The sequence below is a fragment of the Acomys russatus genome, chromosome X (assembly GCF_903995435.1).
Source record: "Acomys russatus chromosome X, mAcoRus1.1, whole genome shotgun sequence".
NCBI lineage: Eukaryota > Metazoa > Chordata > Mammalia > Rodentia > Muridae > Acomys > Acomys russatus.
Genome location: NC_067169.1, coordinates 105,070,574 through 105,097,939, shown reverse-complemented (window position 1 = coordinate 105,097,939; position 27,366 = coordinate 105,070,574). Strand labels below are relative to the sequence as shown.

Sequence of the window (27,366 nt, the reverse complement as noted above, 5' to 3'; positions counted from 1 at the left end):
GGTGAGGACACAGTCCCTATTTGTCTTTGGTTATGTCCCTCTAATCATGTCTAAAGGAGAAGAGAAGAAGAGAAAATGGTGGATAGTTTTAACCACTCTACTAAAGTGAAAAATAATCCCAAGGTGGGTCTAAGTTGTGAATGGGGCTCTCTGAAATACTGATGAGAGGGAACAGCATTTTTTCTGACCTTTGAAAATACTCCCCAGTGGATCCAGTGACATGGACATTTACATCACGTCATTTGGGAAGGTCTGCCACCCTGGATAAAAGGAAGAATAACTGCTCACTGGCTGAAATGTGTTTCTAAGCCTTCTCTCCCCTCCAGTGTAGGAAAGAAAATAATAAAATCTTACTTGGAGGTTTCACTAGTTAGCACTTTCTTTTTTTCTGGTTTTTGGACACAGTTTCTCTGTGTAGTCTTGGCTGTCCTGGAAATGCTTTGTAGACCAAAATGGCCTCAAACTCACAGAGATCTGCCTGCCTCTGCCTCCTGGAGTGCTGGAATTAAAGGCCTGTGGCACCACAACTGGCTTGGTTAGCACCTTCAAGCAAGAGACAGTGTTGAAACTATACTGTGCCCCAAATGGGCACATTGCTTGAGATACACCATAAGTTCATGATGAAACAGTTATTCTAGCAACTCAAGAACAGTAAAAGTGGACTAGTTTGTGTGGTATTAAGGAAAGCCTGTGTGTCCCACAAGAGATGTGTATTGTGATGGTGGACAGAGCTAAGGGAACCTGTGTTGCCCAAGTTTAGTATAAAGACTCCTTTTGCTGAGTCACTGATATAATACTTCTTCATTTGTTAGGTCATTGGGTATAAAGTTATATAATTCAGCCTTGTCCTTCTTCCAGTCTTTCGAGGTAACCAGTACCTCTTCAGTGTTCTATGATGACTCCTGGACTGACAAAGGCACTTCCTGTATACCTGATGAGTTTGAATTTTTACAGTAGAGCAGGGAACTTGGCAAGTATGAAAGAAGGCGTGGGAGAAGTGGTAAGGGATTCATGAGGTAACTAGGAAGTCCTTATTTTGACTCATGCTAGGATCCTAGCCATAACTCTGAAGTATCAGACACTGTCCCTGCACGGTGGCCTGGTAATGTTCATAGTTCTTGCCAAATGCCATTGCACATGTGCCCAGTCTTTTCCTAACCGTTGTTGTCCTACTCTGATTATTTTGCATTTAACATACAGAGATTGATTTCTTGCCTAAAATTAGCTGAATTCTATTTGGATCAGTTCAACAGAATGAAAAAGTATAATTAGCCAGAGAATTCACTCCACTCCACAACCTAACTGCCACTTAACTATGTCCTGCAATGCTTTTGCACTTTCTGTAGCGCTTATAGAGCTTAGTTCTAGGCTGAAGTAGCTGATTGCATGCAGGAAAGCAGCCATGAATTGGTATGAGCATCTAGCTGAGGTTCCTGCATATGCGTGACTTATCATCTACAATTGTCCTCATAAAATTAAATAAAAGCACGTGTTTATTATCGCGGGGTTCCAATTAAGAGACAGCTGGTACTCTTATTACGCTTGCATTAAATTGAAACTTGTAATTTACATGTCCAGATGCACTTTTAAATCAAAATATAAAACCGCATTTGCTTTGTCCGTTTTCCATTCAGAAGTATCTGGGACTCTTACCTCAGGGCTCCTCCTACCCTGTAAACTCTCTTGCAGTAGAGGAAGCATTTCCTCTCATCAACGTTTTTCCTCTTGCAAGTTCTTAGAGGGATATAAACGGTCTGAGCTTTTTTGAAAGGCAGAAGATCCAGGAAGGCAAACGGTGAGTATTTAACCATTCGTGAATTAATACACGTATTGATCAAGGTCATTTGGAATTTTTCTACTTCACCCGACCTGTCTCAGAAGCGTCTAGAATCCGATAGCTTCGCGTGCTACATTGCCTTTCTCATTGGCACTTCAGTCACCAAAGCTCTAGAAACTTTAGAGCCGGCTCCTGCTCCACACCGCGGGGTGTACATGCTTCCCTCTGGCTTTGCTTTTGTATATGCTAAGCGTTATGATTTACTCTCCTTCCCACACCCTAACACACACTTAATAATGAAATGACAAAAGCCACTCTCAACGAAGGCTTGGGCAGGCTGGGGTTTTGGGGGGTGGGGGTGGGAGCGCCACACCCCCTGAGAATAAAGCCCACGCTGGCCCTCTCCGAAAAGCAAGCACGAACGGACGAATCACACAAAGACTATATTTCACGACGGAACTGAGCCCTACAGGAAGAAAGTGCCCCCACTCGGAGCGTGATCAGGAGCGCGACTTTTTGGCGCTCTTTGAGAGCAAGCCGCGAGGAGGCGGAAGACAGTCCCGGGCCAGGCGCGGGAATCGGGGCAACAGGCGCCTGAGTTCCTGAGCTTGTCGCCTTCACAGCGAGACGGGGCTGGAGTGGCTTGATAGCTCTGCAAGGTGAGGTTGGAGGGGCGGAGGTGGCGGAGGTGGCAGAGGCGAAGGCGACGGCGACTGCGACGCTGGGTGAGTCTTGCTACCTGGCCAGGCGGGGCGGGGCTGGCCCCAGGCGACGGGTGGCGGGGGGGGGGGGGGGGGGGGATGGCCCTTTGCCTAGCCAGCTCGCGACTCCACCGCTTCACGGAGTTTGGCGCGACTTGCCTTTTTGGCGCCTAAAAAAAAATTCTCTCTCTGGAGTGGCCAAGTTCTAAGTGAGACCCTGAGGTGTCTGGCGGAGAAGCCCAGAGTCTGGGCACCCCCGGTATGGTGTACTTTTGTGTTTGGGGAGTGCGTTGTGGAGGGGTACCGGTCGGAACTCAGGACACGCCTTTGCCTAGGGGCCTGGCTGGGGGTGAGGGGTGGGGGGGCGGTTGCCACGGCAACCATGAGCCACGGCGGGAGCCCCGTGCCTGTCTGCCCCAGCCCGCCTGCCGGCCCGCCCGCCTGCTTACTCGCCCGCGCGCGCCGGCCGCGAGGGAACTGGGGCGCTCTGAGGTGTGCTCCAAGTGGACTGAACCAAGCAGAAAGGAGCGCGGGGGGAGGGAGCGCGGGCTCCCGGCCCCTCCCCCAGCCGGCGGGCTAGCCGGGCCGGGGACAGGGGAGGGGGGAATGGGGGCGCTGATGGCACGCCGCAAACTAGCAGTCTCCTTAAGAGAGGAGTCAAAAATGTGGGGGTTCGTGGGGGGCGGGGGGTGAGGGAAGAGATGGCACCTCCTGGGTTTGTGGTCTTGGTTTCAGGAGTTCCCAGTGAGCTTAGCTAGACTTGACATTGTAAACCCCCGCTGCTGCTGACTTGGAACCCAGTAGCGCGTCCCAGCCCTGAAGTTATGGAGGTGGGCCGGGCTTTAATTTGCTTATATCTAATGATTTTAGGAACCTCGCTTTAAAATGGCGGCATCCACTATACACCCCTGCTAAAGGCGCTCCCGGCACAGGGGCCACCTCGCACAGCGCTGCTTTTTGCTTATCCCGCTAACAGATGGCATGTGCTGCTGTTGCTGCCTCTGCCCCTACCGCTGCCACTGAGAGCAGGGCCCCTTAGCCTCTGGGTTTGCGCTAGCAACGGAAGGTAAGGCTGGAAATGAGTTTGGGTTTCTGAGACTGGCTGCCTTGCTAGGACACAGATGAAATGCACTGCTTTTTAAACTTTATCCACTCCCGCGAAATGGCAAATAGGAAAATTAACACGGACTACAACTTGTTGCATGTTTTGGTTTGGTTTTTTTTTTTTTTTTATATCTTTATTCTTTTTTTAAGTTTTGCCTTTCCTTTTTCTCTTTTTTTTTTTCCCTTACCCCTCCCGCTTTTCTTTTCTAACTTAAAGAAATTTCTTGCATGGCATGCCACTAACAAAAGCTTTCCATAACTGACTTTCCCATTTCTATGGGATGCCTTAGAAGGGCCACATCTCTTCCTGCTGGTGTCAATACAATGTAGCAGCTTGCTTTTGGCATCTGGGGCCAGAGGGCAAGAGGGTAGTACATTGTAGGGGAGTATTAAAAATGGTAGCTTTAGTTTTTTGCACTCAGACAGAATGTTTCTTTGACAAGAAAATAAAATTAAAACTGGGGTGCTATTGAAGTTTAACATTAGGTCATTAGTTGTGCTGTAGTCTAATGGTTATGCTGGACGTACTTTGTGTTTTCAGAATGCTGTTTATTGATAAGTATGCACACACGTGTGTGTATATGTGTGTGTGTATTTTGTTCTAATTTGTTTTAGGGGGTTCTTTTCCTCTAGATATTCTTCCTTGCTATTTATAAGCTGTCCCCTGATGCTCACAACCTCTCCATATGTGTATGTAAAGTTCATGGGAAAGCATCAACTAAGATAAAATTGCTACAGGGTTTAATTTTAAAACGATTGCTGATATATCATAGTGCTGGCTTCTTGACTTAATTAGTAAGTCTTTGGATGATTACTGATTATAGCAGTTGGAAAACAGATTGGTGATATACCTGGACAAATGACTGGACATCAACACTTAATATAATTTATCCAAATATTTCCTCCTTCTGAAGAAAGGCATATTGACAATTAGCCTTACCAGAGACTTTGGCCTTTTCCTGATTATAGGCACATTTTCTCTTTGCCTATGCAAATTTAGTCCTTAATAAACATTAAATACTAAAGCAACTTAATTTTTGAATTTGTAATGTTTTGGAGAAATATTTTCACGTTTACAAAACCTTCTCTAAACATAATCCAAATAAAGTTTGCTCTATAACCCAGCTGATACTAGTCTACTCCTGTGTGCTTTTTACGTTTCCCAAGCTGTAGAAGCTGGAAATGGATGAAAATATGGTCCTGCACCTAATAAAGTCTAGTGCAGTGTTTCTGCCCAGGTACTGCAGTCTACCTAGAGACAAAGACCCACGCTGCTTACAGTGGAATTTACTGTACAGTAACTCCACACTGTTCTCAGAGACCCATGCAAAGCAATTCACACTTGAAAAAGGAGATGCTACAGGTATAACAATAGATACTGGCTTTTTTTTTTTTTTCAATAGAGAGATGACAAAACCCAACTCTGATTTTTCATAATTCCATACTAAGTCCCCAGGTCTATAAGCTTCATTCACCTCTATGGGTGCTGCTCTGTGGCTGAATGACGTTGCCCCCAAAACATTATTATAAAAAGTGAAAGTATTAAACCTTGGGGCCAGAACATTATAGGTTTGAGAGCATTTCCCAGTTATTGTTCTGCTGCCTTATAATAGGGATGAGACTGGGGACTTGACATGAAAATATAAGTGAGAGAGAATTGGTCCAGTGCTGGCCTAGAGGTGGTGACTGTATGCTTTGCTCTGCTCGTAAGAACCATTTCACATCTCTGATTTCCATTGCTGCTTTAAGAATGCATAATGGTTCCCCGGACTGTTCTAAATAACTTTTCCTCAACTGTCTTCTTTAGGCCTTTCATAACAACTTCTTTTGAAGGAGGATAAAATCTATGGCTATGAGCTGGTCAACAAACCAGCCTGTTGTACCCATCTTATAGTTAAATAATGTTTTGCATACATCACTGTTTAATAAATGTCGAGCTATACAGAAAAATAGGAAGTCTATAAATTTAAAAAAAACAGATTTTGTGCACAGCTTTTAATCGAAACAGAAGACCTTTTTGTACACTTGCAAGAACCTAAAATATAAGGTAGATTACAATGTACATTCTCTTAATTGCATTCTGCTTGACTCAAATGGGTTCTCTTGCCCCTCGTTGTACTTCCAGGAACTTGTGAAAGTTATCCTTTTAGCCAGTAGGTGTGCCATTACACAATGAAGAAGTAAAAAGCAGTTTGGAAATTAAAAAAAAAAAAAAAAAAGGTTTTGTCTTTTGAGTGGCTGCACAGCACTACACATTGCTGGAACGGTGACAAGCGCTTGGCTGTTGTACAGATGTTGACAATGTAGCTTCAAGTACAGTTCTGTTCTCCATTCAGCTGTCTATGCATCTAGGAAAGGGAGAGGGAAGAAAAGAAGTGAAATCCTTAAAGTGATGAAGCTATTCATTCATAAAATTTTACTTGTACTCTATTTCTAGTGAAATAAAGTCAAGAAGGTGGCAGACTTTTTTTTTTAATAAAAACTTTTGTCTACTAGGATTACAAATGGGGATTCAGGAAGTGCAAAGAATAAGTAGCAGTGCATGTTAGACAAATATCTTGATCCTGTCCTGTCATTAAAGTAAAATAATGGCCACTGCCACGTTAAGATGCTCAAGAGTCTGAAAGAGGAGGGGAATAATGGGAAAATGGGGGGGGGGAGGAATGGGAGGATACAAGGGATGGGATAAACATTGAGATGTAACAAGAATAAATTAATAAAAAAAAAGAGTCTGAAAGGGATACAGGTTGCAACCACGTTTACTTCATAAAGATGCTTCCATATTCTTGATTTTTGTTGTTATTTTGAGACAGGATCTTACTCTGTAGCTTAGGCTTGCCTTGAATTCCTGCTCTTAATGCTCACCTGGGGTTACAGTGCTTTCCAAGGGTAAATAAACAGGTTTCTAATAAGCAGTAACAATATATTTATACGAATGATATTCCTTTGTTGCTAAGAAATGTTTCACTCTACATAGTACACTTTCAGAAAAAGGGTCATTTCTTAGAACTAAAGAGGAAGCAACAATGAAGAGATTTGATTTGTGTGTGCGTGTGTGTATTCTTTGTTTTTCTTTGTAGCTAGTGCTAGAATTGTACTTCAGAATTCATTTTATAAAATGTAGTTGTCCTACGGCCGCACTGTTTCCCCAAGACTAATTTCAGCTTAAGTGGCCTTATTTCTTCAACCTCCTGAGTAGCTGGGAATATTGGCGTGCACTACCATGCCCAGCTTCTCTTTATAACAACCATGAAAAGAAAAGTTAGGGGGAAGAGGGGCCAGATTAGAAATTTAAGACTCCATTAGTCACGCTTGTTAAAATATTACGTCCACTCTCAATTCCTTCTCTCAGCAGCATTAAGTTGGCTGACAAGTAGAAATGATTTGTTTATGATTTGGGGCAGGAGTTTGTTTTGTACCTGTACAAGGAGTGCAGTGTGTGTGAGCAGTTCTGCTCACACACTTGTGAGCAGAAAGAATGCCTCCAATTGAGAAAGGGCAGTCTAGGTAGAAATGCAGCGGGGCTAGCACTGGAGAATTCTGCCTTGCTCTTTGATCTCCTCATGCCGTGGGAGCATCCTAGAGACTGATGGTTGGCTGGATTGGGTTTTCCGTTGCTGGTTCTTCGAATTGATTCTAATGTGTACCTGTCTGATTCTGAGAGTTCTGAGCTTCTTGTGTGGAAATTTCAGAAAGGTTTCCTTAGTTTCATTCAGGTGTCCTCGGTGTCCCAGCATATCCGTGCCAGGTAGGCTCATGGATCTCTTTACCTTATATCCTCAGTGCTTTCTCGTCTAGGTAAAAGTTTTAGCAAATTGAAGATTAGATCTGTATTTCTCATTTGCTCTTGCACTTTACATGTACGATTTTATGTAATGTTGTTTCTATTTTTATTAAGTAAAAAAAAAAAAAAAAGAGCAATTATCTATATTTGGTTGAATGGCTTGCTGAGAGCCATACTGGTGACTCAGAATGAGGCCAGCGCTATGCATTTAATGGCAGCTTTTACGGTGAGACCTTAAAGAATGACCTGAAAGCTAAGTGTTACTTTTCTGTCGCCAGAAATTACGTTTAATGTACAGCCTCTATATCCCAGGCAAGTCATCTTCTCCATGTGGTTATGTAGATATAGTTCTTTTTAACAGGCTCGGCAGATTAAAAAAGAGTACACGAAAGAAAAAATTGTTACCCAGGTGCCTCCTGACATGTGTGAAATATGAAATTGGTGAAATATGAAAAGAATACTGGACACTTTCTCTTTTTCACACAGTGGCTGTTTACAGTGTGGATTTGCATGGGTTTCTATTTACCAATATGTGGAAGCGTGTGGTGTCTCTTTGTACCATATCTAGAAAGCAAAGCCATCATAAACAGGACAGGAGCTGCCATTTCTGATACTATATCTACAATTGTCTTTTGTGCTCAGAGGACTATTGCTTTTTAGGCAGAGTTCTTGCAGTTTCTCCTTATGTGGCAATATGAATACACACACACACACACAAGGATTGGAGAACAGGGTGGGAGGGATATCTTTTTGGAAAACAGTGAAAAGCTTGAATTTCACCTTTGGTTTTTACACTTTTACCTTTATAGACAAAACAACAGCAAAGAAAAAGCAGAACAAAGGTGTCACAAGTGGTGTGTGTGTGTGTGTGTGTGTGTGTGTGTGTGTGTGTAAAATAACAGAATTCCTCAGCTATTTTCCTTTACATATGGAGATAATGAATCTGTTGCTTTATTAAAATTAGTTAAAGAGCACATACCCACATCAGGTGGCTAACAACCGTGTCTGGCATCCTCAGGCACACACACGCGCGCGCGCGCACACACACACACACACACACACACACACGCACACACACACACACACGTATACAAGAAATAATAAAAATAACTTTTCCAAAAGATTAGGTTTCTGGTCCAGAAGAAAGTATAAAGTACTTGGGAGGCTAATTAGGAAAGAGGAAAGGAATTGAGGAAAGGAAAATATGAATAAGAGGGGGGTAATAGGGGATGACTATACACTAAGTACATTTTATACAGGTATAAACCTGTAGTAATGAAATTTATTGTTTTGTACAATTAAAATGGTCTAATGAAATACTATTTACTTTTGGTTTTCTGAGACAGGGTTTCTCTGTGTAGCCTTGGCTGTCCTGGAGCTCACTCTGAAGACCAGGCTGGCCTCGAACTCACAGAGATCCACTTGCCTCTGCCCCCAGAGTGCTGGTATTACAGGAGTGCGCCACCGTGCCCTGCTGAAATACTTTTTAAAAGAAAGAAAGAAAGATTAGACTTGTGCTTTACAAAGTAGTACTTCTGGATTCTGTTTAAATTATGTAGAGGTATATTCGACAAGACTCAAGGCATGCAGGTAAGGCTCATAGTTCACCTTAATACTGGAGTCAAGAGTTTGCCTTTGTAAGTGCTTGCTCAGCTGTGATGGGCTTGTGGATACTGTTGTCAAAGGGCACATTACTGAAAAGTCTTGCTGTCTGTAATTGAGGAGAATCCCAGAGAAGGTGGGGACTATTTCTCCTCAGCGGCGGTTCTGAGAACTCAAACTCCCAACTCATTTATGTCACTATCCCAATAGCCTCCTACATGTTATTAGTTCATCCAGAAGTATCAACTGAGACACAGTGCACTGTAAATAACCATGCTTTATGTCTACAAGTTTCAGATACATGCAAAAAATTGGGGCGCGTGAGGAGCTGCTTGGGTACTGAGCCTATGTTATTCGATCTGTTCTATGAAGGCCTACGGCAGTGGCCTCAGCTGCAGACAGACCTTGTGTCAGAAAAGTTTTGAAGGGAAGCTTGAGGCTGGCTTCAGATTGACATGGACTACAAGGGCAAACATTTTGGAGAAAACCCTAGGCTTTATCGGGATTGTTTGTTTTGATGTTTCGAAACAGGGTTTCACTGTGTAGCCTTGGCTGTCCTAGAACTCTGTACATCAGGCTGGTATCAGACTCACAGATACTAAAGGTATGTGCCATCACTGCCTGGGTTAGCAGGAATTTTGTTCACTGGCTGCCCCTTTATTGTGTATAAATCTGCTTTATTGTAGAGATAAACTTTGTTCTGTGGAGGAACTCATTTGTATATACTGAGAAATTATATGTAACAATAATAGCAAGACAAAATATTTTTCTTTTATTACTTAAACTACCCCCCCCCATTCTTGTGATTGAGAACTTGACTGACTGGGGAAATGTACCATAGTGCTTTGCATTTCCCCATGCTGAAAAGAAAAGAATACCTCTGTATTTTGTGAAGAGTGTGATTTTTCCTAATGTTAATAATAAGGAACTACAGAGTGATTCACATAGGTAAATCTCATATATGCATATATCACTGAATGTGTACACGTAATTTTGTAAAATTATCACAGTGATAAAATGATGATGATGATGATGATGATGATGAGGATGATAGGAGAGAGAAACTCTAAGAAGCTTCTTCCTGTGATGCAAGTCTGCAAGTTCTAATACCTACTGATCAGGTGTGTGAAAACTATGCTGCATAACGTTGATCCTGAGTTAACATGATAGAGTGGGCTGTGTCAGTAATTTTAGTATTTAAGACTAAATACTTTTACTAATTTTGTTTACTACTCTAGCATTCATTAAAATGCAGCAAAATGTCCAAATGACAAGCTGTGTGACCTCTGCTAAGTGCATGGTATTTTGTAATTTACACTTTTCATTTCAGTCATGGGTCATACAATAGCCCTTTTTATTGTCTTGTGTCTATCCCCAAAGAAATCTCAGTAATATTTTTAGCTATCTAAGAAAACAATTCAAATAAAAGTGCTTAAAATGGTGACAAGCAATGACAGGAAATGCTGGTTGCCCTGGTCTCCTTCATAACTAAGTGAGGCCCCAGCTGCCTGACTGGCTTTAAACTTCCTGTTTGAGGGCTGCTTGGGTCAAAAGTAGCTGTGTTTTTCATATAGAGATTTTTTTCTTTATTCTGTAAGGCCACAATAAATCTGTCACTGGACTGCATATTTTGTATATTTTATGGACTGAATCATGTGGTTTGAGTTTAATTTGGAAGGCAGTGCTTTTACAATCAAGTTTTTTTTTTTAACCCTGACATGTGCAGCTTTGGGGTCTGGGATTGCACTGGCCTCCAAAAATTTATGACTTTATTTACACAATAGTGATTGCTGAGGAGGGCATTTCCTGCTAGTTAATGACTGGTTGGAAGGCTCAACAGTCCAAATCCAGGGGGAGAGGACCATTCATTAAATGCCAAGAAGGGGCCGGACCTCCTTTTTCATGAAGTAATAGGGAGAAAGTGAAACTGCATTTTACCTTTTGAATTGCCCAGGACATGGAAAGCAGGTGGGGGCGGGGCCTCATGGCGTGGGGAATGGGGCCTGTTTTCCTGATAGCAACATGCTAAGTCTTTCCCTTAGGTTGTCGAACAGGGTCTTGGGCCAGGAGGGTATTAGCTTTATGTTGTCAGTGTACAGAGATCCAATAAAGTTGTGAGCCCCTAACTGGCCACGGAAAATGCTCAACTAGAAGGTGTTACAGCTACTTTAAAACCCATGTAATATCACATGATTGAATTTTTTAATTGGTTGAATATCTGATTATGACCAAAGTAGACAAGAACTTAGAAAGGAATGGAAAGAATGGCGTCTTTGAAGGTCACCCTTGAAAGACACCAGCAGGTGTACACACTGTATGTTACCTCGTAATCTATTAATGATAAACAATATTCATGAAGCCTGCTTTATCATTTGTGGAAGTACCTTGATGGGGAGCTGTAATGGTAACCATTTAACCCATAACATCTCCAGGAAACAGTTTATTCTTCTGTAATGCTTGCCTGCTGTAAACCAGCTGAAGTGTGAAGAACTTGGCATTGATTTAGAGCAAAAACAGAATTAAGACCAAGGCTGAATTCATATCTAGGAATCCCTGACTTCCTGGCCTGTCCTTCACTCCCCTTAGCTTGTTAAGCCTCCAATTTGCCGACTAGTTCAATGTTTATAAAAGATAAACATCTGTTCTGAGTTCTTTTAGTAGGTACATCCACATGAAAACAGTTGCGTGACACTCCCCCACCCCAGAACTTGGCTTGTTCCTTTACTTGAAATGAAAGCTCTTTTATATCTTCCAAACTTGGTGGGGGGTAGAAGGACTGAGTTGGAGTTCTAAGCCACAGGCAATCACCAAAAGCCAGACACCTGGATTTCTTCATGGGAACAAGTAATCTGTCACATGCAGAACAAACCAAATATTAAGTTTCAGTTTTGAGTCTGGCAAATGTCATTATATACATTTAAAATATTCAGTAATCCAGGGATTGGTGGTCATTACCACTTCACAAAAATGAAAAGGGTTTTGAAATTTTGAATGCTCTACAAATAAACTGTATATCCATTAGAGTTGTTACTAGTAGACGGTTCTTTCAGCAGATTTTTTAAACAAAAAAATGAATGATGAAATAAAAAGATGTGTCAAAACATGATTTTATTGTTTAAAAACTTGAATTCAAATGTTATGAATCACTAAAGTTTTGCTGGATTGAATTAATGACAGTATTCTTACTTACAAAATGTTTTGGGCTAAAAGCCAACAAAGTTTTCCCAAGCAGATATCTTATTGGCCTGAATATTACATTCGTGCATAAAACAACATGGCTGCATTTAAGCAATAATGCCCAAACCTTACAAGTAACTTGCTCTGCAAGTTGAAATATGCCTTTCCATTTTCCTGACATTCTTATTTTGCTTAGCAAACTCTTACTGTAGAGTTAATCTAAAAATATATTTTAAGGTTCAAGTATTTTAGTTTTAATTACTGGTGACAAAATGTGAAGGTTTACCCTGCTCTTTTGGTGTATAATAAGATTTCCTTGTTCTATTTGCTTATTCAATTCTTGTAGTTTTCGAGTGTCAGGAAAAGACTGATCAACACACAATGAAATTCATGTAGTCAGCTGGAGTTAGCATCTCAGAACAAAATTGCATAGAATGGGCGCCAAGAACATATCAAAACATATGATAATGAAGTTAGGCATTTTGGGTGGGATTTACTTCAAATTCATGCACATGTGTATTGAGTTAGGATATAAAGTGTATTTATTACTATCTGTTACTATCAACAAAAAGTTTACAGGCTGATGTTTTAGGATATGTTAATTCAAACTAGGTCAGAATATATTTTTTCCTTTCTGAATTTTTGAGAGAATGGTGATCAGGGGATGCTGGGGCCTTTGGTGCCTATATGCTTAGTCATGTTGTTTAAGTGCCTTGGTAGCTATGTGCCTGTTTCCAAATGTCTAAGATGTTCATGGAAATGATTACTCAAAAAAGTAAGATAATAACCATATGCCTTTCCAGTAATTAAACCCAGGAGCAGAAAATGAAAAAGATTTACTCCCCTGACCAGATATGATGTTAAGCACTGAATGCAGTCCATCAGGAGATTTGAATCATCCTTAGACGTTTTCCCAGTCTGTGTATATTCCATCAAATCAAATCATTGGTGGGAGGAAAGTGTTGTCTTCTAGGGTACTGTGGCTTGTCTTCACGCTCCCTACATCTGTGGGCATGATCTTTCCCAGTGCTATCGAAGCCCTTTCTGTCCTGGAAGTATTGACTTCATTCCCAAAGGCAGCTTCCTGTGGGTATCCTTTAGAGTCTTAAAGCAATACTGTTTTCTCAGCTCAGATGACTTGAAATGCAGTTGGGCCTTTCAGCATACACATTGAGTTGTTAAACTCAAGTTACTGTCCTAAAAATAAAACCTCAGCACTGATGACTTCGCACCTAAACTCCATGAGTTTGTAACTCCCTCCGCAAAAATGCTACATTTAAAGCTTAAGAATAGGAAAAGATACACACCCAATCATTGTGTAATTTGCAATCCATTTATGAAATGAGATGTAAAAACACTAACCACTCAGACAAGCTAGCATAACAATCGTCAAAGCATTGTATATGTTACTTTATTCATAGTGATAAAACAAGCAAAATATGATGATGAGTGAGTTTGCTTGCACTTCCACACCCTAACAGTAACATTTTTCTTATTATATTTGCTTAAGTTCTTTTTAGAAAGCAAAATTACATATGTTTGGGGCAAGAGGCCACCTTTGCCTATAGTATCTCTTGTACCACCAGCAACATTTGCAGAGTAGGTTGGATAAGTCAGTTCCAGAAAGCATGTTGTTGGTTACGTATTTTTGGCAGACAATATTCGTCATTGTTTTGAGAGTCGGCTACATTGTTTTTCTTTAGCTTCTAGGGGTAATGTTATAGACTGCCTGGCAAATTAATAGTGAGAAGCAAAAATTTTGACAAAGTGTACCAAAAGCCATTGAAAACACAGCTATCATTCATGTAAATGTATCCTTCTAGGTTTTTTTTTTTTTTTTAATGTGTATCCCAGGCTGGCCTCAAACTCCAGATCCTCCTGTCTCTGTCTCCCTCAGCAAATCCTACTGACCTGAGCTACCAGAACCGGCTAGTTTTTTTTTCTTCCTTCAATCTGTTTAAAATTGGTATTGTGATCTGTTGTGAAACATTCCTTACAAATTACATTTGGAACTTTAATTTTGGTATATGGAACTTAAAGCCGTTGGCAGGTGAATTTGTTTATTGTGAGTGGTGGCTAACCTTAGTAGTCAGTCAGACTAATTTTCTTCTAGAATGGAGGAAGAAGAAGAAAGGGGGAAAGTGTGTGTGTGTGTGTGTGTGTGTGTGTGTGTGTGTGTGTGTGTGTGAGAGAGAGAGAGAGAGAGAGAGAGAGAGAGAGAGAGAGAGAGAGAGAGAGAGAGAGAGATGCTAAGATGCTAAGTTTGCTTGGGTCATTCTTTAGATCACATTCCTCATCTTTGTTGAACTGTTCTGGCCAAATGAATGTTCTGATGTTGCTATGGCTGTCAGTGGATGTTTTGTGAGTTGTTGTGGGAGGTTCATCCTTTGGTTCCAAGAATTGAAACCAGCAGTGACAGGGCATGAGGAAAACCAAGCCTGATGTCTCAGCCCCTAGTAGGATGCTTATGCCCATGTCATCTCTCATCTTAGATAAACAAAACAAGAAAAACCAAACCAAACCAAAATGGCAGGTCTTCTTCCAGCTGGCTTTCCCCAGAGCCCTATATAGAAATTCTCGGGAAGCATGTGTTTAGAGTTTAGAGATTTCCTTGCCCTATGTAGAGCAGAACAAGCTTAGAATAGGAAGTCAGAAAATAAATCAACAGTCATTGCTTCTGTGTGACTTTGCTCAGTATGGGTACTGCGGGAGAATCTAACCAGTGGAATCGAGGTGCTAGAAGCTGAGGCTTCTCCCAGCCCTTCTCTGGGCTGGCAGGCACAGTGATGTTGGGAACACTTGGGTGGCAAGAGAACCAGTGTTTACAGCCACCTTCACCTCCAGAAATGTATTAGACTTTTAAATCAATCTTAATATCTGTAGGCAGCAGTTTATATATAGGAATAAAATTTGAACCCCCATTTTCACACCCAATAAAAATGTCCTATAATAGGTGTTTATTCAGAGTCAACTGACATTTATTGAACAATTACTGTGTGCCAGATGGTCTGCTAGGTACTTTATTTGTTCTGACAAAATTTTCTTTTAGTATGAAATATCATTTGTTCTAGCCAATCAAGTATTCTCTTTGGTGTCTAATACACACCAGGCTAAAAACTGTACCCTGAAGTCTTTGCATACCCTTTACATATACTTCCCATGGGAACAATACACTTATTTGTCTCATATTCTCTTAGTGGTTTGAGGACTAGCTCCTTATCTTTCTGATTTTACCTTTCAGGTGCTGGGATTATAAGTGTGAATCACCACAACAATAAAAAACTCGTACATCTTTGAGGTTATTGTGGTGATCAAAACCAGCATTTCTCACTCAATTTATATTACCACATGCCCCAGGGAAATTTTTTTCCTTCAAAAAATTTAATTAAAATATAATTAGTTCATTTTGTCCCTTTCCTTTTCTCCCACCAACCCTTACCATGTAACACCCTTTTTTAAATATATAAGTGCAACCAGTATAGTCCCTCTCTCTCTCTCTCTCTCTCTCTCTATATATATATATATATATATATATATAGATATATATAGATATATAGATATAGATATAGATATAGATATATAGATAATGGTACTTGTATTGTATAATTTCAAGGATGACCACTTGCTAATGAATAACCAATAGGTCTTGGGGCCAATCCCCGAGGAAAGCTATTTCTCCTGCTCATAGCATTTCTTAGTTACCTGTAATTCTTTATCTAGAGTCTGGGCCCTCATGAGATTTTCCCCATGTCAAATGGTGTCAAATGGTGTTGTCCTTGTTCAGCTCGTGTTTAGGCAGTCATATTGTTGAGACTTCCTGGGTGTGACCTCTCTGTCATTTCTAGAAGATGCAGTCTTGCAGCAGACTTCCCATTCCTCTGGTTCTTACAATCTTTTCACCCCTCTTCCAAGATAGTCCCTGAGCCTTGGGAGCAGGAGTTGTGTTGTACATTACCAAGTGGAACTGGGTAACATGCAATCACTTGTTCTCAGCATTTTGATCAATTGTGGTTTTCTATAACGATCTCTATCTGCTGCAAAGTGAAGTTCCTTTAATGAGTCATGATAACTGTACTTAGTTGTGGGTATAAGAATAAGCATTTAAAATATAGTGAGAAATTATGTTGGCTTAGTAAAATGGAGGTTGTAGGCTCTCCTCTAAGATCCATGACTACGCTAACCTCAGGTAGGTAGCTAGGTTTCCAGTAACAAGCATGACTTCCCCCTTATTGAGCAGGCCTTACCTCCAAATACAGAGCTGTTGGTTACTGCTGAAGTCTACATGCCACTATTATACCCTTAGGGCTCTCATGCCATGCTGATTACTGTTGTGGTTCATAGGTATCATGTATGGGTAAGATTATTGATTGATTGATTACCTCCCTTGGAAGCTCACATGAGACTTCCTGGTGCCGTGAAAGCTTTAGGGAGCAGGAATTTAGATCACATCCAACTGGGGTCCTGTTTCTTGTGCATGGTGTCTTCAGCAATAAGGACTTACCTTCAACCTCTGAGAGGAACAAAGTCTATATTGTTTTGAGTGTCTCTTGGATTCCCCTGACCCACAACTCAAACAGAGGCTTTTCATGTCTTGTGTTGGGGTTTTTGTTAGGTAGTCTATTACGACTGAAGAGACCACTGCTTTAGTACAGGTGGGAAATTTTCATTTAAACTATATATGTATATGTATACACATAGACTTATATGTATTACATGCAATTGTAGATTAGCACGTACTGTTCCTTGTCTTTTAAGACGTCCTTACAGTTATTTTACTCTCCCCGTCCTTCTTCAGTGTTGTCCTCCCTCATCTTCCCTGACTAAAGCCCTCCTCCTAATTTTCCCATTTCTCCCTTCAAATCACATATGCCTAGATACTCTGCTCTCTAGCGGTACCCTTTCCAGGGTCCCTTTTGACTTTCATTGTTTCTGTGCTTACTCAAAGTTATAGACTCATATCTGAATATTTGGAGTGAGGAGCCACAGATGAGAGAGAGCATTCGTTTGTCTTTCTGGATATGGCTTACCTCCCTCAATATAATCTTTTATGCTTCTAGTCATTTACCTGCACATTTCATGCCTTCATTTTGAAAGAAGCTTTCTTAGATGAAATGCCTGAGAATTCATAGCTGAGAGAAATACCACATTCCAAGGATTACATTGCATTAAAGTTATATTTCGTGTGTGTGTGTGTGTGTATGTGTGTGTGTGTGTGTGTGTGTGTGTGCCCTTCTAAGTATAAGCATTTGACTTTCCTACGCCTCTCCTCAGCTACATGCAAGTAGTACTTGATGATAAGAATTTAAGAACATTTTATCAAAACAGTTTAATGACATTTTCAGAGTGCACATCACATAAAATCAACAGCAACTTAGAAGATTCCCCTCAACATGGGAAAAATATGTGGGAAATACATTTCTAAAATGGCTATAGAAGTTTTACATTTTAATTTCTTGTTTATATTTTCTGATTTATATTTATCCTTCCCGTACTTCCCTCATTCCTTCCCCTTACATCTCCTTCCTCCCTCCCTTTTCCTTTTCTTTGCTGAAGATCAAACTTAGGGCCTTACTCTACTAGGCACTTGTTCTTTTGGATTATGTTTCTTATTTACTGTTTTACACTGGAGAAAACAGATTTTTTAAATGCAATTCCCAATAGAGAAACAATTTAAATGGTTTCTGTGGATATTGTTTTTCTCTGTTCATGTGAAACCATGAGCCAGATAATAACTATTACACAGACTGTGGATGGGTGTGTTAAATCTATGACTAAGGATTTACAAGTGTTTGCTTGTTAACTGGTAAGGTTGCAAAGGAAAGCAAGTTCACATCACTTGTTTAAATTAAGGCTATTCTTTTGAGGAAATCAGTTTGGTAACCAAGTTGTGAACTATAGGTATCTTTATTTTTTTCTGATGTCTCTTCAAAAGCTTTGTTCTATATTACCAAAGATCATCCCCTCATACAGATATCTGTCCTCTTGCTAGGACTTGCTCTCAGAGTTCCTATTGTGGTTGCTTCTTAGACTCAACAAAGAAATGGAATTTGTAGGTAGATACCTCTGAGTTTTGAGCAATATTAATAAAATGCACCCTATGAATACTATTTCTCAGTAAAATTAGATATTTTAATGATTCACACATTGAAGTTAAAAGAGTTCGAATTGAAAACCAACAGAAAATTGTATTTCCTCATAAGTTTCAGTGCATTTTCTTTTGAGGGTCATGTGTGTGCATGCATGTGTGTGTGTATGATTAATATTGTAATAAATACCAAGGAAATGACGACCTGTTTGTTGAGCTTCAGGTGGAAAAATTCCAGCAACGAAGACAAAGGTGAGTGATGAGAGAGCATTTCCAAACATACCTCTCTTAAAATGGCCTTTCAATAAAAGCTATTGCCTCCACCTCTGGCCATCTGCATTGCATTCAGAGGAACATTTACTTTAGAATGCCAAATGCCTTGTCTTTTTCAAAAGTAAGGAAGTCTGGTTTTTTTTGGAGCTGTAAGGGACATTCACTTCTAAGCAATTTCTCTTCATTTTTTTTTTCTTGTGTCAGTTCACCATCAGAACTCTTTCTTGCCTCCAGTTACAGATTTTACCTTATGCTTATTTGTTTAACATCAACTCAGAGCACACCAGTATTCCTAAGTATTGGTGTTGACCATGTTCCTGCATGTCCTCCTTATTTAACCAAGGATTGGATTCTTGCAGCAACTAAACTGAACGTTCTGCTCCTTATGTATGTAACATGAGTAGGTCATGCGACACAGGTGGTAATTTATTTGACTTCAGTTGAGATGCAACACCACTTCATGTGAAAAAAAAAAAGTAACTCTACAAAATCCAGGAACAAAAGGCAATCACACCATTTACATTTTTACTTTCACCATCAACTTTTTGTAACACGTCAACCCTGGCATCCCACCCAAACAGTCTTTGCCTGGGAAACTCACTATAACTTTCCTCAGCAGTAAGTATAGTAGTCACTGTTGTCTTGTTTAAAAAAAAAAACATTTACAGATCTATTACAAGTTTGCAATAAGACAGTCTAAGTGCAAAATACTTTCCCCTGTCTCCTGAAACAGGGACAGATGCAAATACACATTGGAAAATTCTTAACTTATACTTCATCGAGAGTTCTAGAATATCTTGCTTTCTTTTATGTGTGTGCGTGTATGTAGAAATAGTAGGAGTAGGGTAGTAGCAGCTGCTGCTATTAATCTGTTTGACTTGATTATCTCTCTTTGCAATAATTGGCCTAAAATAAAGCAAACATAAATTTACTTAAGTATAATGTTAGATGATAACCAGGTTTTAGTTTCAGAGTGGGCCTAACTTCAGAATCATCCACTAGGCAGTAAAGTAAAATAAAAGGAGTATTGAGGTCATGTTAAGAAGCAGCAGGAATAAATGACATAATGTTACTGGTTTCTTATATTGAATATTGTGTATCTGAAATGCTTGAGACCAGAAGTGTTTCAGATTTAAGATTTTTTTTAATTTTAGATTTTTTGAATATGAACAGTGAAATCTCTTTGGAATTAGACTCAAGCCTAAACCTTAACTTTATTTATGTTTCATATATACTTTGTGAGAAATTTTCTGTATTAAAATATGAAGTTATTCATGAAGCAAAGTTTTATCATATGGAATTTTCTCCTTAGAGCACCGTATCAGTGTTTTTGAAAGTCTATTTTTTTTTTTCAGTACCATGCTCTAAGCCTTTTGTCTTTCACATATCAGATTAGGGATCCTCAACCTGTGGTAACAGCCACACGTTCTATGCAAAACTCTTTGGTAAGCAATTTACAGATACTATCTCCTCTAATCTTCAGAGCAACTCTGTGAGCTTGGTGTTCTTATGAATATTATTACAGATGGGGACTCCTGAGCTGTGAGAGATGCAGTAACATGCCTGGAACGTTCTGCTAATAAACAGAAGCACCACTATCTAACCCTAATGCCCTAACTCCAGAGGTTAGCGTAGCATGTAGACTCTATATTTACATTAGAGAAGCATAAAACTGCTTGAAGAACTAGAGTATGCCACCTGTATTTTCACGTGTTGGCCAACTACGACTAAGAACTGGATCAAAGTAGGAACCATCTGGAACAGCACATGATGTAGCTTTTACAATTTGCTTCCAAGTTATAGAATTATATGGTTAGAAGGGGATAGGGAGAGAAGCATCATGCAATGACTATACAATAGTGGAGGCTAAGTCGGCTTGGGACAGCGTGTTGATAACAGCATCCCTAAATATTCCAGACTTTTACAATGAGAGCTTTGCTATGGAAGTACCTGAACATTTTGCTTAGGTTTTTAAATTTTTTATTTTATATGGAGTTTTGAGTGTTTTTTTTTTTTTGTTATGTATGTATGTGTCCCACGTGTGTGCTAGGTGCTCTTGGAGGCCAAAAGAAGGCATAAGATACCCTGGAATTGGAGATATAGGTGGATGTTGGGAATTAATTCTGGGTCTTCTGGAAGAGTAACCAGTGATCTTCATCACTGAGAATCTTTCAAGGCACAGTTACTGGTATTTTGTTTTGAGATGGGGTTTCACTGTGTAGCCCTGGCTGGCCTTGAACTAGTTGAACAACAGATCACACTGGCCTTGAACTCATTAGAAATGTCTCTGCCTCACTCCAACCCCTGTTCCAAGTATTGTCAGCTTTACATTTTTTTATGTTCTCCCAAAAAAGCTTCACAGAACTTTCCTGTCCCCTCATATCCTCATCCATACGCAATTACTAGCGGGCTTCCTCTATCTCTAAATTTGCCTGTTCTGGACGTTCTGCTGAGTGCCAGGATAAAAGGCCATACCTGGCCTTTCCTAATATTTTTGTGAGTGTGTATTATTTAGAATATTTTAATGTAAAGTGGTAAATGCATAGAGCTTATCCACAGCACATTTTAAATAATGAGTTAGCCTGCTGTGGTGCTTCGCTTATATCTACAGTACTCAGATATCTGCGACATGAGTCCAGCCTAGGCCACATAGCAAATTCAAAATCAGCCTGGGATACACAGGAGATTCTATCTCAAAATAACAACAACAACCATAAAAAATAAATGATAGGCTTTTTCCCCTGATATTTTACCTTCTGGTATCTTTTTCATTTTAATTTTCCTTTCACTCTGTTTTTCATTGTTGATCTTATATTTGTTTTTCAATCAGAATATTTTGCCAGGCATACACTATATCAGCCATTTGTCCAGGTTCTGAAGAAGATCTAACAGCTGAGCGAGTATTGAATTTCAATGTTAGGATAAGGAACCTATATTATTTTCTGTAAGCCAAACACCACAAAGTATTGCTATATTTATCACCTTAGATGTTCTTTTATGGCTTAATTTTATTATTTCAAATTTGTCCTCAAATAAGTCGTATGTGGGTTGTAATTGTGTATTGGGAAATATATACATATGTGCGTATAGCAACAATTAATTTAAAAAGTCCATGGATTTGACATGGAGCAAAGAGGGGTATATGGGAGGGTTGGAAGGAATTAAAGGGAAGGGTGAAATGATGTAGTTGTATTGTGATAAGAAAAAAGAAAACAGTTACTGATTTGAATAGCAAAGAAGTAGATAAGGAGGTACAGAAATATGGTATGCTCACACATAACTCAAGAATAAGAGCCAGCAGCAGCAGCTAGAGAGATGGTTGAGTGACTAAAAGCAGTTGCTGCTCTCACAGAGAACTGGGATTCAGTTCTCAGCACCCAAATGACAGCTCACAGCCATCTGGAACTCCAGTCCCAGCAGATTTAATGCCCTCTTCTGGCTTCTTCAGGCACTGAAGGCAAATGCACATAAAATAAAATAATCTTAAAACCAATAACTATTTTATTTAAAAGCCCGAATAGTATACTGCTACATAACATGAGTGAGCCATAAAAACATCACCTTATCTCAAAAAGCCAAATACTATATAATTTGATTCATATGTCCAGAATAGGCAAATTCATAGACAGAGGAAACTCATTATTAATTGTGTGTGGATGAAGGGATAGGTCATAGCTGAGTTGTATGGGGAAAATAAAACTTTGAAGCTGATGGCATTGACAGTTGCAAATATCTGTAAAAATAGTACAAGCTTTGAGTTGTAATTTTGCACAGGGCATAATATGTGTAACATGTATTACATTTCAATAAAACCACTATTACACAATTTACTACAATCTATTTTGAAAATGATATTATTTTCATTTTGAGAATTACATAAGTTAAACCAGTATAGCTGATCTATTTTTAAATAAAAGTGATCAATTGGAACAGCTTTGGGATCCTGTTTATTCAATGACCTTTGTGAGAAAGCTGAATTCTTAACTGAAGTCCCCTCATTTAACAACCTTTATTTTTATGAGTACTCTTCATGTACTGGGTAATTTTGCTATGTATCCTTATACATGCACCAAACTTCAACTTTCCCACCATGGAGCTCAGTGTTTTCCCTATTGCACGTCCTCATTACTTTTATTATTTTTATCAAGTTTCTTGTGAACCTAATTACTGATATAAATTAGTGAGCTAGACACTGAGATGAAGAAGATGGTGCCTTCAAGGAATTCATGGTCAGACATACAGTTGAATACCATCTCTCTTAGGGTGATGAGTGCTGAGATGGCATGGATTGACCTGTTTGCTGGAGAAGCTGAAACCTTGAGGGTGGGTCTGTCTGAATCTGGTCCCTTCAAATGGCTGATGTGTACATTGTGTCTGGAGTATTCTCTCCTACATTTGAGCATATACAGTAACAAGACACTCATATTTTACTAAGATGATAGTGAAATTAAGCTGTATTTTTCCAGTATATCAAAGACCTATGCATTTCACCATCAAAGATACAATGAAATTATGTTTTATTACTAAATCAAATTAAGCACAGCTGTTATTAACATGGTTTGCCACTTCTAGACTTCATTTTATATCTTGATTGAACTTTGAATAATTTCTATATATTTATAGAAATATTTGCATTCTTGATGCACCTTAGTCCCTGATAATAAGCATTTTGAACTCAGGAGGCAGTACAGATTAGTGACAGCAAACAATCTAGAACGTGTCTGAATTTGATAGTAACTTTTCCTCTGCAGAACTTTGAACCACCTTACTCAATCTCTCTGTTGCGAGTTTCCTCATTTGTAAAATGATGATAGTAAGGGAACCTGTATTACAGGATTGTAATATGTTGTTTTGAGCAATGACTAAATTAGTATATGTGAATGTGCTTAAAGCAGTGCCCAGAACATAATAAAAATTGTGTGCACATTTGCTGTTATTTCTGTTGTTGTTGTTTGATTGAAATTTCATGCTTTATTACTCTATTCTGCAAAATTATTACATACTCACCTTTAAATGACACACAAATGATGGAAGATTGGTGAGTAGTTTTCTCTAGCCAAACCACCTAGGTTCTGAAGTATCTGTACTTGGAAATGGGAGGGCAGCTTCGACATTCCTTCCTATTTATTCCTTTTCCATGGCCAGAGAGTTAGAAGTCACATGTCTATCTCCTGTCAGTGAGATCTTTAAAGTAACTCACATATTATAATGGGCCAAAGGAACAGTACATAGTTTAAAATCTACAAGAAATAAAGTACACAATGTTGTTTATGCTTCCAAACTGGATTTATGCCACTCTGTTTGTAAGGCTTGTGAGAAAATGTGTTTTGTTTTTGTTTGTTTGTTTTTCAATATTTAGGAGTTTTACTAGGCCTAACATTGACATGCACTAAGTTATTTACAAAAATGATGAACTAATGTTGAGTTACTGATTTTGTCATGGTGTAGGTCACTTTTAACCTTTCATGCTTGTATATTGTTTCATGACTGTTACTTCTAGAACAATAATGACATGGTCATTTAGAATTAAGCACAGGTGAGAACAGTGAAGCAAGAAGGAATAAAGGAGGCACTTTGTCACCAACAGTGGAAATCTCTTGGGACATTGTGTTGCATTAAATGGAGCTTAGTCAAGGATCCCTAGTAGATCTACTTTGAGGTTTTAACCACTGTGGACCAAGTAGTTAACATTATCTTCAGCATCTTTAAATCACAGTGTTATGCTTATCATTAAATGCAGGTATTTTCATGTTGTACATGCTCAGCAGATATCATATCTAAATTAATTATACTTCATATGTGTGTTAATTAAACATTAGTAATAGAGTTTAACTAAGAAATTCTCAGCAGCTCAGTAGTAGCATGTTTGCTTAGCATGAGAGATGCTGTTTCTCTGTGTGTCTCTATTCCTCCCTTTTTTATCTTCATCACCTCATACTTTTCCTGATTTGGTCTTTGGGAAAAAAATCTCATTTTCACTTTTGCTCATTGACTTGAATTCAACTAAGTTCTTGTATATCCCTTCACATTGCACATATTGCACGTATGTCAAAGGATTGAATGTGTGGTATTCGTTATCAAGTACTTAACACAAAGTGTAGTTCTATTTTCCAGTAGCATGCTTTCATATGACTGTGTAATATGGAGAAGCTTTGGACTACTTCCTGATGGGTAAAATAGAAACTAAACTATACTTTTTCTTAAACAGCAGAAATGACTTCATAGAAGGGCATCAATTTTGATTGGCTAATCCCTGTGCTATAAATGTTAAATAATTTGAATAGCATCCCTGGCTCACAGTCTGTAGGGAAGTTAGTTGTCTGTCCAAACAACCATGCCATTGGATCTCTGGAACCTTTGCAGATTTTTTTTTTACTGGATTGTTTTCTTGTTTGGTTTCTAAAATTCAGCTAAGATTCCCTGAGAATAGCTGTATTCCACAAGGAGGTAGGGTGTTACTTCTAGACCTCAACTTCTACCAGGAACATAGCATTCACAAAAGCATAAAACTTTAAAACTATACTGGGGAAAGCTCCCAGGGACACTTGCAGGAACAGTCATGAACCTGTGTCATCAGTGTTTTATGGCACAAACCTAATATACTTTATTGAATACCAGAGCAATTGCTTACTACATCTTATTTGATTGAATCTGGATTTGCAACTATAGAAATTTTAATCAGTTTGTTTGGGTAAAACGATGGGGACATGTGCACAGTAAACTTACAGCCAATAAAATGGTGAGTGTGCGGCCTTAGAGATGGTTCAGTGGATAAAGTTACTTGTTGTCACGCCTGACATCCTGAGTTCCAGGCCCAGGACTTACATAGTGACATGAGAGAACTGGCTCCTGAATGTTCTCTGAGCTTCCCATGGATTCCATGATATAAACCTGTGCAGGCACGCACGTGCATACACACTAAAATGTAATATTTTTTAAAGAGATAGAGAGTAAAGAAAACGTAATTGTAAAAAGTAGACGTAAAGACTGAGTGCTGAGCCTTTGGGGGTGATCTCTCTGTGTGTTCAACATACCCTTCAAGGCAAATTCTTTCTTCCTAACGATGACTATCCAGTGATAGAGAGCAAAACAAAAGTTTTACCAAGGTTTTCAGAAAGATTTCTCTCCACACTGATTAATGTATGAGGCTTTTTAAGTGTTTATTCTCCCCCACATTGTCTGACAGTTTGTTAATAAATCAGAAGTTACTGTAATAAGACACTTATATGAACTTAATGGAGTTTTATAATTTCTGAGGGACTGGAAATGTTAGTCTATGGCACATTTTATATAGGAAAAAATCATGGCATGTATTTAGTATAATGCCTCAGTAGGCTTACTTCCTTTTCTGCCAACAGACAAGATTCCAACCATACCTAACTAGCTTCCTGCTAACTTCCATCACGTGTTCTATCTCTGGCTTTCTTTTGGACTTAGATGCTTGGATGGGCATCAAAAGTAATTTACATCAAATAATATCACTTGTAGAATTCCTTAGCAGGTTCCCTGTATTGTAGTTTGCTTTGAAAAAGTAGACCATTACTCTTAAGTCTGACAAATTGAGAGTGTGTGTGTCAGCATCCTATTGCATGAATACAATGATTTTTAAGTGAAGACAGTGGTTTTAGCTCTAAGACTGTATGTATTGTCCTGGCATGAAAAATGAGTTTGTGAGACAAAGATAGAAGAAAGGGGTGGGGGGAAGCATACTAGGAAAGGAGGTGTGGTTGGATTTAAAACATTCTCCAAGGTTATAAAGAAGTATACAACTTGAATTGTGTGAATAGAGCTCTTGAGATGACTGCTACTCATTCGATTTTTATTACTATCATAGTCATGTGTTCTCTGTAGTTCTGTTGTCTTTGTGAGCCAGAGCCGTGAACTTTCATATTGAACCTGTACAGAAATGCATCTTTGCTTCAAGTCTTGTGCTCATGAAGGAATCACCTGCCAAGAAAAAGCCTTGATTCTTGTGTACAGTGGAAATGTGTCAGTCTGTTCTTTCTATTTTTCATTTATGCCTTTCCTGTACTTGCTGCTCTCAATGTAATGCTTTGCATTTGGGAGATCTTCCCATTCATGGTAAAGTAAACAAGAGCCCTGCAGGGATTATTTCTTTAGTTAGCACAGATATAGTCATTGCAATTTACAAAGAATGCTACCTTTGGAGAAAAAAAATATTCAAATAAGATAGAGCTTGTCATTTTATACTTCTAGAAGTTTGTGGTTTATAAAGCAGTGAAACTCAGAGTTTAATTATCTGCCATCTCTACAAATTGTTAAGTGTGTATAATCTCCTGAGTAGATTATAATTCAATAAGGAAGGAGGCTGTTCTGTGTGGTTGTTCATACATTTCTGTGACCCTAAAATAAGAATCAAACAACAAAACTATTGGCTTAGTACATGAGTTAGCAATGCATGTTCTTTCTGATACTCTAATAAAAAGTACAGGTCTGGAGATGTGGTTCAGCAGTAGAGAACTTGTGTAGCATGTGCAAGGCCTCATGTTCCATCCCCAGGCGTTGCCCAAATAAATGAACAAAATAAATATCAGTGACTCCTGGAATCTTGCTTTTGCATGCTGGTTTTGATGTGTCTGGTCAAGCTTCCCACCTAAAGTGGCAGAATCTCAGTGTGTGTGTGTGTGTGTGTGTGTGTGTGTGTGTGTGTGTGGTGAAGCTGGAGAGTACACAACCCAGCAAAATAGTTCAACAGTCCACAGATTGGGGGGAAATCAGCCATATGGCAAAGAAGGGGCCAACACTCAGAATTTACAGAGAATTGCAGAAACTAAATTTCAAGAAAATCCCACTGCCAGTCTATAAATGGGAGAATGAAATAATAGAGTATCTACAAAAAGAA

General features: G+C 39.2%; 1 protein-coding gene across 8 annotated transcripts in view; it reads left to right on the top strand.

The window, feature by feature from the left end:
• Positions 1 to 2,578: 2,578 nt before the first annotated feature.
• Positions 2,579 to 27,366, top strand: part of Mbnl3 (muscleblind like splicing regulator 3) — a 94,754-nt gene continuing 69,966 nt past the window's right edge. For 4 of the 8 annotated variants that reach the window (XM_051142538.1, XM_051142536.1, XM_051142532.1 and 1 more), the window contains exon 1: positions 3,343 to 3,544. Coding sequence is in view for 1 of the 8 variants with exons in the window: in XM_051142535.1 (XP_050998492.1) it covers positions 3,303 to 3,308 (6 nt within the window). In the remaining 7 variants the exon portion in view is untranslated. Of the gene's footprint in view, positions 2,738 to 3,221; positions 3,309 to 3,340; positions 3,545 to 27,366 lie in introns of those variants that run through there. The other 4 variants (XM_051142537.1, XM_051142535.1, XM_051142530.1 and 1 more) reach the window with 4 other exon arrangements.